Here is a 13,873-nt window from a genome sequence, read left to right as displayed (position 1 = left end):
GTGGTCCTCGTGTTGCTGCTGTCGTTATGCGTGTGTGCTCGCGTCACGCATACAACGTGTCGATCTATACAAACCCGTTGGTCCACCTGGTAACGCTTCGCGGAATGCTAAACAATGCTGGATAGTCAGCTACCTGCAGAATGCCTCGCATGACATGGGTCTGTAGTGAGCGTAGGACGTGCGCAAATTTTTACCACATGTTCTCCTAGTCTATTTGCTGCAAAATTTACATTGCTGAAATTAGTAACACTGACACTGAAAAGTCTATTCTTGGTGGAATAAAATATATCTGAGTACATGTGCAGAACGTACAAGAGTGCGATAACTCGGCACTGCATTGGCAGAGGTCGACAACTGAGATTTTGGGACATTGTTTATTTATTGGTTCGTTCGTTTACTTATGCATATTACTCTACGGGCTTGCGTAAAAGAAGCGAGTAGGTATTATATGAAGCCTAAGTAGGAAAAACAAGTTTAATAATTAGACATTCTTTAGCAGGCTTGTGGAGCACAAAATGAATAATTGGAGAGAACCACTAAAGAACGCATGACTACTTGGAAAAAATTCTGAGATGGGCCCTTACTCTCTGTCTATGGCGTTTTGTTGCTCAGCCCGATATTGCGGGAGTTCAATTATTTAGCCACAGCGGGAGTACTTCGGATGAGGCAACAAAAGGCGCATGGGCACTTAAATTTAGGTGCACGTGAAGGAGCACCAGGCAGCCAAAAATCAATTCAGGGCTCCACATCACGGTACCTGGCATAGCCACCCCATAGCTTCGGCAGCTTGCGCCCTGCGACACAATAAAGCAATTTCTAGCATATCAAGAACTTTGATCGCAATTAGTGTCATGCTCCAAACACACCTGAAAATGCAAGGACGTTTTCTGTGAAACAAGGTATACGAGAATGTGTTTTTGCTTGTGTCTGCCATAATACTCCCGCCGCTGTTGTGCAACGATGCAAAATTTTGAAGACCTTCGGCGTCTGCTACACTTCTCTGCACTTCTCACACTCACTTTCACATTTACTCTTCTTCGTTGTTCCTTCTTCTGGAGTGTTCGCCATAAGCGCTTTGATTAGTAAGCGGAAAGTTTGGTTACTCCATATATGTCATGTCTACGCTGACCAGGCGTCCATATTTAGGCGGGACACACTGCGCTTGAACCGCCGTGCTCCCCCGTTCCCACGGCGTATGTCGGGGACGTTGTAATGTCCCACTTTAGCCTCTCTGCAAGTCGAGTTGTCCCGATATGCCAGCTTTGTGGCGCCCAAACCGTTATTGACTTTCTTGGGTGTGATGCCGCCACTTTAGAAAGAACTGAGGAGGCAGCCGGGAAAATAAAGAACTGCTGAAAGTGAGGTACGGTGGTGCGATCATTTAATGGTTCGGAAAGCAAACAATCCCTTTGACCTAAGATCTGAAAGGCGTTTTTTTTTTCTGAAGAAAACGAGATTCCGATCAATTACGCCAGAAAAAGTGAATGGTTCGCTTTCCGTACGGTTATAATGTCGCGTATAAAAGCTGCAAAGAATTGCTGAGTGCGTTGCATAACCGGTCGTAGCCAAGCCAAAGTGCACTGACCACGCCGTTCATCGGCAGGCCCGTTTGCTTGTCATGCTGTGCTGGTGGAAGCACGTCGAATAATGCCAATACAAAAGCACAAACTAGCTGAAAAACTTGGAAAAGAGTTTCCAGATCTTCACATAAACAAAACTTGGGGTAAATGTTGAATGTAATTTCTAACCTGACCCTCGTCTCCCCTCCTTTCCTGTTCCACTTTGACATCTGTGGAATGTGATCAGATGGATCATTTCACATTTAGGATAAGATTACCGGTACTTGTCTTCTCAATACACAAAAAATGGTCACTACGTTACACTTCTTCTTATGTACCTGGCCTCTAACGCCGAGCGCCATGGACGCATGTTTCGACAAGCGGCATAGAATACCCTTTCTCGTGGACAACCGAGTGTGTTGGGACACTTGGCGCATTTCGATCTGCAGTTGCACTGTAAGAGACTGACGCACCAGAAATATCACGAGTGCAGCACGACACTATGGATCACCACAGCAAAGTTTGGCGAATTATGCATGTATGATGTACTTTATGTAAATATGTGCATATAATATCCAGATTATCTAGAAGTCACTGCCAATTAAATGCTTTCTTCGTATAACGTGCTGCTCCTAATGCGGATTTTTATACCTCGGAAATCACACTTCAAATGCACATAAACATGGTTCATGAGCCAATCACACCAAGAATGTTTCACTTTACCTAAATGTCAAGTGGAGTTGAGTCTGTCTGTTTTTTAAAAATCTCGGTAGAGAAGTTCCTTGTAACAAGCCCGTGCTTCTTTATCTCATTTTTCAGCAAAAAGTTCCGCAACAGACTGCCGGTTTCCTTCACTGGCAATGGTCACACAGCACTGAATAAGGTATGGCGATGACACCCCTGCATGTGCGAGATTCCGTGTTTTTTCTTACCAGTCTTAAAAGCACTACAGGTTTCATTTTCAGCACAGTGATCCGAATTCATTGACAGGGGCAGCGTGATGTTTAAGCGCCCGTTTCCTAGTTGGGCTTGGAGTGGTGCTTGTCAGAATCTTCAGTTCCCCAACAATTTTTATTGGGTGAAGCTGTGAGAAATTGGTGACAAAAAGGATAACAACGCATGCTGAATTACAGCAAGAATAGTGTTCAACTGGGCTAGTTGGTTCATAGCTAAGACAAGTTTTGAACAGCTGAACTGAAATAAATCTCATAAACACCCGTTATTTGAGTTCCTATGGGTTCCTATTATTTGAGTCAAGTGTACTGACTGCACAGACGGGTGTCGAAAACTTTTGTGCTGTTATCTCCCCACCTCTATTTCTACACAACTACTTACGCACCTGCACTTCCTCGTGACGTACTGTAGATTTCAGGCCATCCTGGCATGCTGGCAAGTGAAGAGTACACCAGCTCGGCCGAAAAATTATCTTCCGGGACTCCAGCATATCAGAGCTTAACCGCACAATACGAATATGCGGCACATGGCTGCCTCCAGTGTAAAACACTGCAGGCTGTCTCGGCACGCTTTTCCACGCCAAGCCCTCGAACTCACATGTCACCAAAGAACACTCATACGACAAGCACAAGCGAACCCACTGAACACCCCTGCACGACTTCACCTGCTGCGCAACGTTACCACCGAAGACCCGCTATGCCTCCAATGTGGAGGGCACACATACGCCACCCACATCCTATGGACGGGCAAAGCTGAATGCCCAACCCCACTTCCTCCTTTCCGGCTTACTCTCCCCCTCAGCTGGGGTGGCTTACTACAGCCGCCAGACATCAGGACCAGTACAACATGGCTGTATGCGTTGAGGAAGCGTGTATATAAACGCAACGAAAAGTGACCTGAAAACTCAACTTTACTGCCGAACCACGTCACACGAAGCTCAACGCGGAATGGTAGGGGGGCACTGGACGAACGGAACCACAGCTATAAAACAAATGGGAAAAAGTAAAATTTTCTCTCTTTCCTTTTACAAAATTTCTCGAAAACGTTTACTGATGAGCGCACCACTGACGATAGACCAGTGACGTTTGTGCGCAAGATCTTTTACCTGGTATATTTCACAGATATGTTCCGAGAATATACGAAATTAAGTTTTATACGAGAAGCATTAGCATCTCGCTTCACTGCGTCACCAGCGGTCATTAGCGGGGGACAGCTTGGTGCCAAAATAGTAAACTAATGCAGTACACGTGCTTTCTTGGCTGTTTTGTTTGATCACACATACAGATTTGTGAAACATTTCCTTCAAACCAATGAAAAGTAACATCTACACCAAGTTTTAAAGACTCACTTTAAGACATTTAGAGAACCCTAATTGAGCGCTAGCTTATATTGGCTGCTGTCCTACAATCCTTGGAAGAAAAACATGTTTACAAACAGCTACTAAAAGCGTTGCCGCTCAACGCTCATTCTTCGTGAATGCATGAAATTGGACCAAATTCTTGTGCCGGCGACGCTGTTCATGGTATAATTTTGTAGCGCTTACTGAGTTTTGCCGTACTATAACATTACGCTATTCTCACCTTCAACACTTCAGACAACTGCACTTCATATTATGAAGTGGCGTAGATGACTCACGGTTATAAGCGGGTCTTCCAAGCTCAAAGTAAGCTGATGCACGCGCTTGACGCAGATGTGTACATATTCCTCCAGTCACAATATATAACAACGCCGCGCTGTTTGGGACAGTGACCGCTTTCACAGTCAATTGTTTCAATTGCTAGTACAATTTATTACGACAAGTTAGTTTGTGAACAATGTCCGATGGACATCTGTCTCCGCATATATATGTGGCCATCGCCGTGTGCCGCAGTTTCAAAATGAATACTCTAGAAGGTTTTTCATTTCTCTTTCAAACCATCTCTAGGATTGAAGAAAAAAAAGAACAGAGCAAAAAATCCTAACCTGTGTAAGGCATCGACATAAACGTAATTATACCTGATTTTTAAAAAATAAATAAGCATTCTTAAAGTTCCAGCCTATTGAACGCTTTCCATACCGACAGAACAGCCGTGCATTAAACATGTTTTCTCATATTCTTCATCGAGCTCTTTCCCCGAAAACACCGGTAGGAGGTTGAAATCAGGCGAGTGCCGATGCTGGCTTTTCGGATGTTCATCTTGAAACGAGCGAGTTGTAGCGCAGACTATGTTCAAGTACACGAGAAAGCACATATAGAGTAGCGCTGCATTTCGTATTCTATATATACTTTCTCGTTGCCTTGTGGTGTCTCTGCGCAACAACTCGCTTGTTTCAAAATGGCAATAATGCATTCACAACATAAATTCTAAATGCAGGTGGCGACAATAAAAGCGCCTCGCAGCGCCACCAGCAGGCTTATCAACCCCCCGCGGCCCCTTGCTGGTGTCGAAAATCCCATCTTCAACCTCTCGGATGCCAAGTCGGACGACACGACCGAGGACATGAGTGAACGAGAGACGCTCCCGGACTGTCTCGACACCCCTGTTCAAAATGGAAGCATAAACAAGAACAACGGACTGCAGCACATTGGTAGGGCGCTTCCCAACGGCAGGTTGGAGCCGCTTCGTAACGGAATGACGGCGCCTCTGGGTAGCCCTTCATTGCTGTACAATGGCAAACTGCTGAGCGTCCAGTGGCCCATTGGCTCCATACCAATGAAAGTCAAAGAACTCAACTGGGAGGACGACCAACCCAACAAGGTATGACTCGCTATTTGTTATTGTACGAATGATGCTTGAAGTTGAAAGGATGCTAGATGGGCTGTCCTTTGTCCGTAGTACCTCGCTCTGTCGTTGCTGTGTTCGTGATCGGAAACTAATGTGTTATCTTCTTAACCCGTTAACCCATATGTTTGGTGTGCTACTGCTAGCAGAGGCTGGAGCGAGTTTTTGTGACGTATGCAAGTTGAGCAGGGACAATAAGCATTCGTTGAACCAGAAAATTGGAGGCCAACAATCGACTGGTACTCACTGTATTTTTTCGGGAAGATTAACGTGGATTTGAAGGAGCTGGTGGTGATCGTTACTGTTCAACGGCACCTAATAGCTATAAGAAATTGGCGCAAAGCAGTAGCCTTTCGAGAGCATTGCAAAATTTTACTGCCATTTAAGTCATGATAGTGTTTGTGCCTTACTACACACTCACTGTCCTGCCGCTGCTGGAAGTTAATTTTACGAATAAACAGTTTCTTTTCACAGATATAGGCAAACGCAAATGGCATCAATAGAGCTCCTGCCGGGTGCCTTTTTTTCTTAGCCATAAATTTTCGTCCTTGCAAATGACAAGGTAGTGACGTTGTGTCATCATCATCATCAGCCTGGTTACGCCCACTGCAGGGCAAAGGCCTCTCCCATATTTCTCCAACAACCCCGGTCATGTACTAATTGTGGCCACGCCGTCCCTGCAAACTTCTTAATCTCATCCGCCCACCTAACTTTCTGCCGCCCCCTGCTACGCTTCCCTTCCCTTTGGATCCAGTCCGTAACCCTTAATGACCATCGGTTATCTTCCCTCCTCATTACATGTCCTGCCCATGCCCATTTCGTTTTCTTGATTTCCACTAAGATGTCATTAACTCGCGTTCGTTCCCTGACCCAATCTGCTCTTTTCTTATCCCTTAACGTTACACCTATCATTCTTCTTTCCATAGCTCGTTGCGTCGTCCTCAATTTGAGTAGAACTCTTTTCGTAAGCCTCCAGGTTTCTGCCCCGTAGGTGAGTACTGGTAAGACACAGCTATTATATACTTTTCTCTTGAGGGATAATGGCAACCTGCTGTTCATGATCTGAGAATGCCTGCCAAACGCACCCCAGCCCATTCTTATTCTCCTGATTATTGCCATCTCATGATCCGGATCCGCCGTCAATACCTGCCCCAAGTAGGTGTATTCCCTTACGATTTCCAGTGCCTCGCTGCCTATTGTAAATTGCTGTTCTCTTCCGAGACTGGTAAACATTACTTTAGTTTTCTGCAGATTAATTTTTAGACCCACTCTTCTGCTTTGCCTCTCCAGGTCAGAGAGCATGCATTGCAATTGGTCCCCTGAGTTACCAAGCAAGGCAATATCATCAGCGAATCGCAAGTTACTAAGGTACTCTCCATTAACTTTTATCCCCAATTCTTCGCAATCCAGGTCTCTGAATACCTCCTGTAAACATGCTGTGAATAGAATATGTGAGATCGTATGTCCCTGCCTGACGCCTTTCTTTATTGGGATTTTGTTGCTTGCTTTATGGAGGACTACGGTGGCTGTGGAGCCGCTATAGATATCTTTCAGTATTTTTACATACGGCTGGTCTACACCCTGATTCCGTAATACCTCCATGACTGCTGAGGTTTCGACAGAATCAAACGCTTTCTCGTAATCAATGAAAGCTATATATAAGGGTTGGTTATATTCCGCACATTTCTCTATCACCTGATTGATAGTGTGAATATGATCTATTGTTGAGTAGTCTTTACGGAATCCTGCCTGGTCCTTTGCTTGACAGAAGTCTAAGGTGTTCCTGATTCTATTTGCGATTACCTTAGTAAATAGTTTGTAGACAACGGACAGTAAGCTGATCGGTCTATAATTTTGCAAGTCTTCGGCGTCTCCTTTCTTATGAATTAGTATTATGTTAGCGTTCTTCCAAGATTCCGGTACGCTCGAGGTCATGAGGCATTAGGTATACAGGGTGGCCGGTTTCTCGAGAACAGTCTGTCCACCATCCTTCAACAAATCTGCTGTTACCTGATCCTCCCCAGCTGCCTTCCCCCTTTGCATATCTCCCAAGGCTTTCTTTACTTCTTCCGGCGTTACCTTTGGTATTGCGAATTCTTCTCGACTATTTTCCCTTCCATTATCGTCGTGGGTGCCACTGGTACTGTATAAATCTCTATAGAACTCCTCAGCCACTTTGTGGATGCGGACGTTGTGTATGCGCGGATAATTACTTGATTGAGATGATCTGATATTATGAATGAGATTGTGAGAATACGCGCTGTACAGAATGATTCACTTTAAAGAAAGCAGATACCGATCACCCTGTCATGTAGTGCATTGTCCTGCACCTGACCTGTGATCATGCGTGGTAATATGAACGCTGAAAATGTATAATTATGAGTTCAACTATAAGCTCTTTATATGTGCTGTATTTAGTACAGTAATGTCAGCGTATTGTTTCTCCGTGTGCTGGTCTCGTATACTTGCAAAACGCAGATGCATCATGCTGTAAATGGTGAATACAAGCTTTTCAGCTGGATTTTTTTACAAGATGTTATTCATGGTCGATGACTTGATATTTCTTTTATTCCCTCAATAAATATTTGTTATAGCGAGGACGCCGTGATTGCTGGAGTTACCTGACTAGAGTTTCTTTCATAATTGCAGAGAAGCAATTAATACCGAAAGATGTTGACTCCTTAAATCACAGATAACTCACATTGGCCGTTTCATTTTTCAGACGGCACTGGATCCAGACTTCAGCGTAACACCACTGACAACTGGCAACCAGTCTCCCAGCCACAATGAACTCACAGTGTACTTCTAGGTCAATCGTCTTTTAAAAACATCCGGCCTCAAGCCTCTCGGATGCAAGTGAAGTCACCACAGGATTAAGAATTTGTGGAACTCGCACACAAACTTGCAATGCGTGCAAGTCACTGTGATAAGCCTGTGAATTACCAAACCACAAGTGCCTTCCACTTCGGATGTGACGACAACTTATGTCTTCCTTGCAAGCAACGCCACATAGCCCAGCGCTGCCTCTGTCGTGTCCCTCATACGCAAGTGCCGTACAGCCAAGCGGTGTCCTGTGTTCAACTTTCCCAGTGTGCCGGTGCAGTGTGTGCTCTTAACTCTTCTGAGGTGAAAAAAAGAGAAGTGGCACATACTATTTCTGACAAACTGTTCTATTAATGTAGGTGTCAAAGACGTTTGTAAAGCACGGCCCTAGACGAAGCTCACAACCGCCAACAAAGCTTTCAGCAAGTACACAAAAAGCAATTGAAAGACACTTGTGACAGCATCGCTGCCCTGCCTGGCCACGAAGAGTCGAACCTGTGATCGAGGTTCTGATGTGTTTTCTGAAACTTGGCATGGGAACTAAGTTTCAATGCCAAACGAACGTTCATATACTACGTGCAACACAATGCAGTTGAAAGCTCCGGAGCATTTCTGTGTTTTGCAAACAAGAGCCGTTCTTTATTTTGTTACGATGCCTATTAGGTAATTTTATTAGCAGAATCCTGCTCCAAATCACTTTCTGTGAATACCAGTGGCATGAATGACTGTCTGTATGTGAGAGCGTTAACAAGCATCTGCATTATTAGGTGAACAGCAGAAGTGCTTCCGTGCAAGATTGAGCTACAAGCCACCATGTTTAGAAAGTAACTCAATCATACGCTCTTAATGAGGACGTTGTGTGATTCAAACACCTTTGCCATCATGACTACATTTGCATGTTAGGATGCACTGCTTTCTACTCAGAGTTGTTTAAGTGCCACCCAAAAAGAAAGAGAGAGAGATGCAAATGAGAGGCAGGCAGGGAGGTTAACCAAACTTCAAGCCTCCGGTTCGCTACCCTGCACTATGGGAAGGTAAAGGGGAACTAAAAACGGAAAGAAGAGCGCGGACAAAAAGAAAGGCGCGAAAAAAAAAGACGGCGTCATTACAGTCTCTCTAATAGGTCACTTCCACGTAAAAAGGCCAACAAAGCCTTGACCGACTCTCCGTATCCATAGAAGATCATAAACATGCATCAGTTCACGCTTTTATGTTCGTAAACGAAGCCAATATTAAGTGCATTGCGGAAATGACATACGCATTGAGCAGTCGGGCAAAGCCACCAGACTTACTCTTGTTTCTGTAGCATTTTATATACGAGAACATTTCAGTTTCTTTACACCAAAGCAATAATCACCTAAATAGTGACAAAATGGTTCTGTATATAAGAAATGATGTCAAAAAATAAGCAAGATGATTTTGTACATACTGTTAATAATATTGCCGCGCTGTCAATGCTGCTGTGATTCGCTCTCGCCATCATGCAATGTAGTTAGGAAATATTGAATTGTTTTGTCTTACAATATCGACAGATGGATGTGTACATTTATTATTCTAGCATTTCTGCAAAGCCAATCGTCCTGTTACGCCAATGTAAAGCTTTTATAGTGGGTGTTCCTGTGAAGAGTGCCACAAATTTGTAAAAATAACCTGGGGTAGATGCACAATTGCAGTGCTTGAGCTCGATTAATCAAAGTCATGAATGACATTTGCAAGAAATTTAGAAATGTTTAACTGACTGATTACTAAACTTTATCAATGAAGCTTTTAACTAAATAACTTATCGCAGATACGGCAGATTACAGATTGATTGTAGCCCGGAAGTTCAAGAAATGAGACTTGGAATGAATGTTCAGTATGACACCAGTTTCGAGATATTCATTCCCGAGCTGCGAAGAAATGCTATGGCACTCCAGCCACGTTTGTGCTTCAATGGGTAAAACGGCGTTTTGTCAAAGTAAAAGTGGAACGAGAGCGCATTTTTATCGCAGTCTTGATGGTAGATATTTCGACAATCGAGTAATCTACGGACTTCTTTCCAAGTGAACATGTCTTTCGGTCTCACTGTCTACAATGTGGAAATTGCAATATGTGGAAGTGGTTAGCTAAACACAATTAGTGAAGTTTAGTCATTATTCACTGGTGCATTTAAATTTCTCGCGCAAATAATGTGTGCCTGTGGGAGTGATCCATTCAAGCACTATATGTTGTGGTATCCACCACGTGTGATTTCAAAAAAAAATTTGGCAGTCTACACCGAAACACACCGTATTGTTTATAAAAGAAGCGTGTTTGTAAACGCGAATAGCGACTGTACGTGATGAATGCTAGAAGATAAACTGACGTTCCGAAATTGTATATTTTATAAGCAAAATGTGATACTTTCCTTCCTAGGCGGCTGTGATATGAGACTACAAACGTTTTTTTTTAATTTTTGCTGTAAGTGTACAGAAAGTAATCTTGATGGCGTAATTGACTTTGAGTCAATTATGCTCAAGGCAAAAGTTGCGGCTCAGCAGTCATTACAGGTAAGTCAGACGGACTGCCCCAAAACTTCAACCAAACACGCTACTCGTGCGCTCCGTGAACGTAAGTCCTTCCAGTCGTCCATTTGGACTTCGGCAAGGTTGCCTCGGCAAAAACACATTGAAATATTATGGTGCAGATACAAGGTACTGAGGCGATAAGTACTTGACATAAAGACACAATATACTAGTGGAATAACTGTTCAGAGCAGGGAAATGTCAACTGTTCTGGTAGCAAACCTAACAATATACAGGTGAAGAAAACTGAGAAGAAAGCAAAGACTACCGTGTGGGTAAGATGCTGGCATTCCACCGATCAGAACCATGAACAAACTTGACGAACAGGCTTAATTCGGTTAATTGTAGGCTAAGGGTTAGTTGTATACACTAAGATACATTAGTTGATTCCACGTCACAGCTCCACTTTAGGGCCTGTTGCGTTACAATAGATGGCTTGTAAATTTCTTTCGTGAGGCCAGCAACCAGCATTGATTTCTTTCCAATGCTTATTGTCTCCTGCGCTCGAACCGTTACGGAGTTTCTGAGAGGGTGTTAAATTGCACCTTCTTTCGCTATATTTGCTGGACCTTCCTGACCATGTCTTGCCGTTTTGCTTAATATCTCATTACAGGGAAGCACGTATACGAGAGTGGACCGAGAAGCAATGAGAATTGTTCTTTTAATGCAAATCGCATTGTTTGCCTACTTCAGTCATTCTGAACCTACCTACCTACCTACCTACCTACCTACCTACCTACCTACCTACCTACCTACCTACCTACCTACCTACCTACGTACCTACCTACCTACCTACCTACCTACCTACCTACCTACCTACCTACCTACCTACCTACCTACCTACCTACCTACATCTATCTATCTATCTATCTATCTATCTATCTATCTATCTATCTATCTATCTATCTATCTATCTATCTATCTATCTATCTATCTATCTATCTATCTATCTATCTATCTATCTATCTATCTATCTATCTATCTATCTATCTATCTATCTATCTATCTATCTGTCTATCTGTCTATCTATCTATCTATCTATCTATCTATCTATCTATCTATCTATCTATCTATCTATCTATCTATCTATCTATCTATCTATCTATCTATTCTCTTTAGCCGACCCAGTGGCCTATGTTCTCTACTTGTTTGGTATGGTCACAGAGGTGCTCCCGCTACTCACAACGAGATTATTAAATATTTCTACATATCTAGAAAGGTGTTTCCACCCGCTAACCCCAACTTGAATGGGGCGCAAGCCGTTTCGCTTAGATTTCTACAGAACAGCACATATCCATGTCTGTCCACTCTGCACAGGGCTTACCACGACATGTATCGCGACGAGGCCTGCCGGTCGTGCGGGCAGAGCTCCAGTCTAGCGCACATGCTCTGTGAGTGCGGGTCGACATACCCCAAGTTTATCAAGGAGGAGTGGGACTCGCTTCTGCGTAGCCCCGCTCTAGAAAAGCAAATCCTGGCCGTCCGGCATGACCGTGACCGGGCCGGTCAGCTAGAGCTGCCGGTCGGACGTGGGACTAGCCAGTTGCGCGACGAGTTCGTGTCCTCGCCGGACCTGCAAAAACGTTTCTTCACTCATTCACTCACTCACCGCGGGTATGGTCTCGTGGTCTTTATGCCATCGTGCTCATTGCATCGTTGTCATCTGACCCTCGTCATGCCGTCGTCTTCGCGTCATCGTGGTCATACAGTGGTCATGCATTCATTATCACACCTTCATCGCGATGCCATCGTGGTCATTTATTCGTCATCATTCAAGCTTGGTGATCTGAATCCCATCTTGCTGTCGTCGTCATGCCTTCTACTCCGAGCCAGTGGTTCAGGTTGTCTAATTGCTCGCACCACTGGATATGTGGTCGTGGTCTTGGTGGGGGCGAATTCTAGCAACAGTTGAGTTTAACCTGGTATCGTAGCAATCGTTACCGACAAAAAGAATAGGGGAAGCATATTCGTCCTGAACGCATACAGTCCTCTTTGTCACAAAAAGGCACAGTTCGAGGCTACATTTAAGAAATTGCTGAGGACAAAGGGCATGCTCCTGCTCGTAGTAATGCCAAGTATCATGAATGAGCCTATACCAAAATTGACAGGAAAGGTAGAATGCTGTGGGAAGCGATTCGAAAGACAGGACGCTCGCTACTAACGGACCCGAACGAGCCGAACAGAAGCGGTAAGAGCATCTGTTGTGACACTACACTGGATCTAACACTAGGCACAGGACGGGCAAAACATCGTGGATAAAGACGGGCGAAAACCTCGGCAGCGACCACTTTATAGTCGAAATCCAAATCGATAGGAAACTAGCGGTGCCCTACATAAGCCAAAGCAGGCCACCGCAACTGACTAGGACACGTTCAGGGATATCAGGTCAACAGCAGACATTAGGCGAAATCGGAGACACAACAGAGTGGACCTCAACGTCGTCTCACGTCAAACCGGCCACCGAAGTGGTAGAGGGAGATGACCTCCCATTCAGATTAGACAACAAGCTTATAAATATGCGGAACCGAAAAACAAACCTCGAGAAAACCTAAAGCGTCAGAAATGGAACCGGAACCTAGGGAAGAAAATAGCCGTGCACAATAAAGAGATAGAGAGCTATGCATTCAAACTAGAAGAGAGAAGCTGTGATCAAAATTGCGAAGAGCTAGAGAAGACTATGAGCCGTCCCAACACTTGGCAAATGCTGCGCCACCTCATAGATCCCACAAACACCAAAACCCACACCAACATAGAGCAAATCAAGGCAAGATACAAATTTGAAGGAACCGATGGACAGCTCATCGACGGACTTAAAGAAATCTATATAGGCCCCGCATGCCCGGCAGCGGTTAGAGAATATCAGGGAGCAGAGAATCCGCTACTGGACGAATCCATTCTAGTAGCAGAGGTGAGAGTTTCGCTCTTTGACTTCAAAAGGAACACAGCCATTGGCCCAGACACGATCACCTATAGTGTGCTAAAGAACTTAGACGACGACTCTGTAGTTCTTCTTACAGCTTATCTGAACAAAGTGTGGGAACCCGGGGAAGTTCCCAAAGAATGGAAACAAGCCAACACCGTTTTAATTCACAAGAAGGGCAAAATCCCGGCTATAGAGAATGTCAGGCCAATTTCACTGACCTCGTGTCTAGGCAAATGAATGGAAAACGTAATTCAGACGCGACTAACTCGATTCACGGAAGAAAACAGCATCTGGCTTCATGAGATGGCA

At 44.3% G+C, this 13,873-nt stretch overlaps 1 protein-coding gene across 2 annotated transcripts in view; it reads left to right on the top strand.

Annotated features, from left to right (window-relative positions):
- Window positions 1-10,456, top strand: part of LOC135901442 (protocadherin gamma-C3-like) — a 288,857-nt gene extending 278,401 nt beyond the window's left edge. For both annotated transcript variants that reach the window (XM_065431249.1, XM_065431250.2), the window contains 3 exons: window positions 2,379-2,442; window positions 4,868-5,251; window positions 7,998-10,456. In XM_065431249.1, the coding sequence (XP_065287321.1) occupies window positions 2,379-2,442; window positions 4,868-5,251; window positions 7,998-8,084 (535 nt within the window). In that variant the 3' untranslated portion in view covers window positions 8,085-10,456. The remainder of the gene's footprint in view (window positions 1-2,378; window positions 2,443-4,867; window positions 5,252-7,997) is intronic.
- The last annotated feature ends 3,417 nt before the right edge of the window (window positions 10,457-13,873 follow it).

This window comes from Dermacentor albipictus, chromosome 1, assembly GCF_038994185.2.
Source record: "Dermacentor albipictus isolate Rhodes 1998 colony chromosome 1, USDA_Dalb.pri_finalv2, whole genome shotgun sequence".
In the NCBI taxonomy this organism is placed as follows: Eukaryota; Metazoa; Arthropoda; class Arachnida; order Ixodida; family Ixodidae; genus Dermacentor; species Dermacentor albipictus.
The sequence above is the reverse complement of the archived record's forward strand: the minus strand, read 5'-3'. Positions and strand labels throughout refer to the sequence as shown.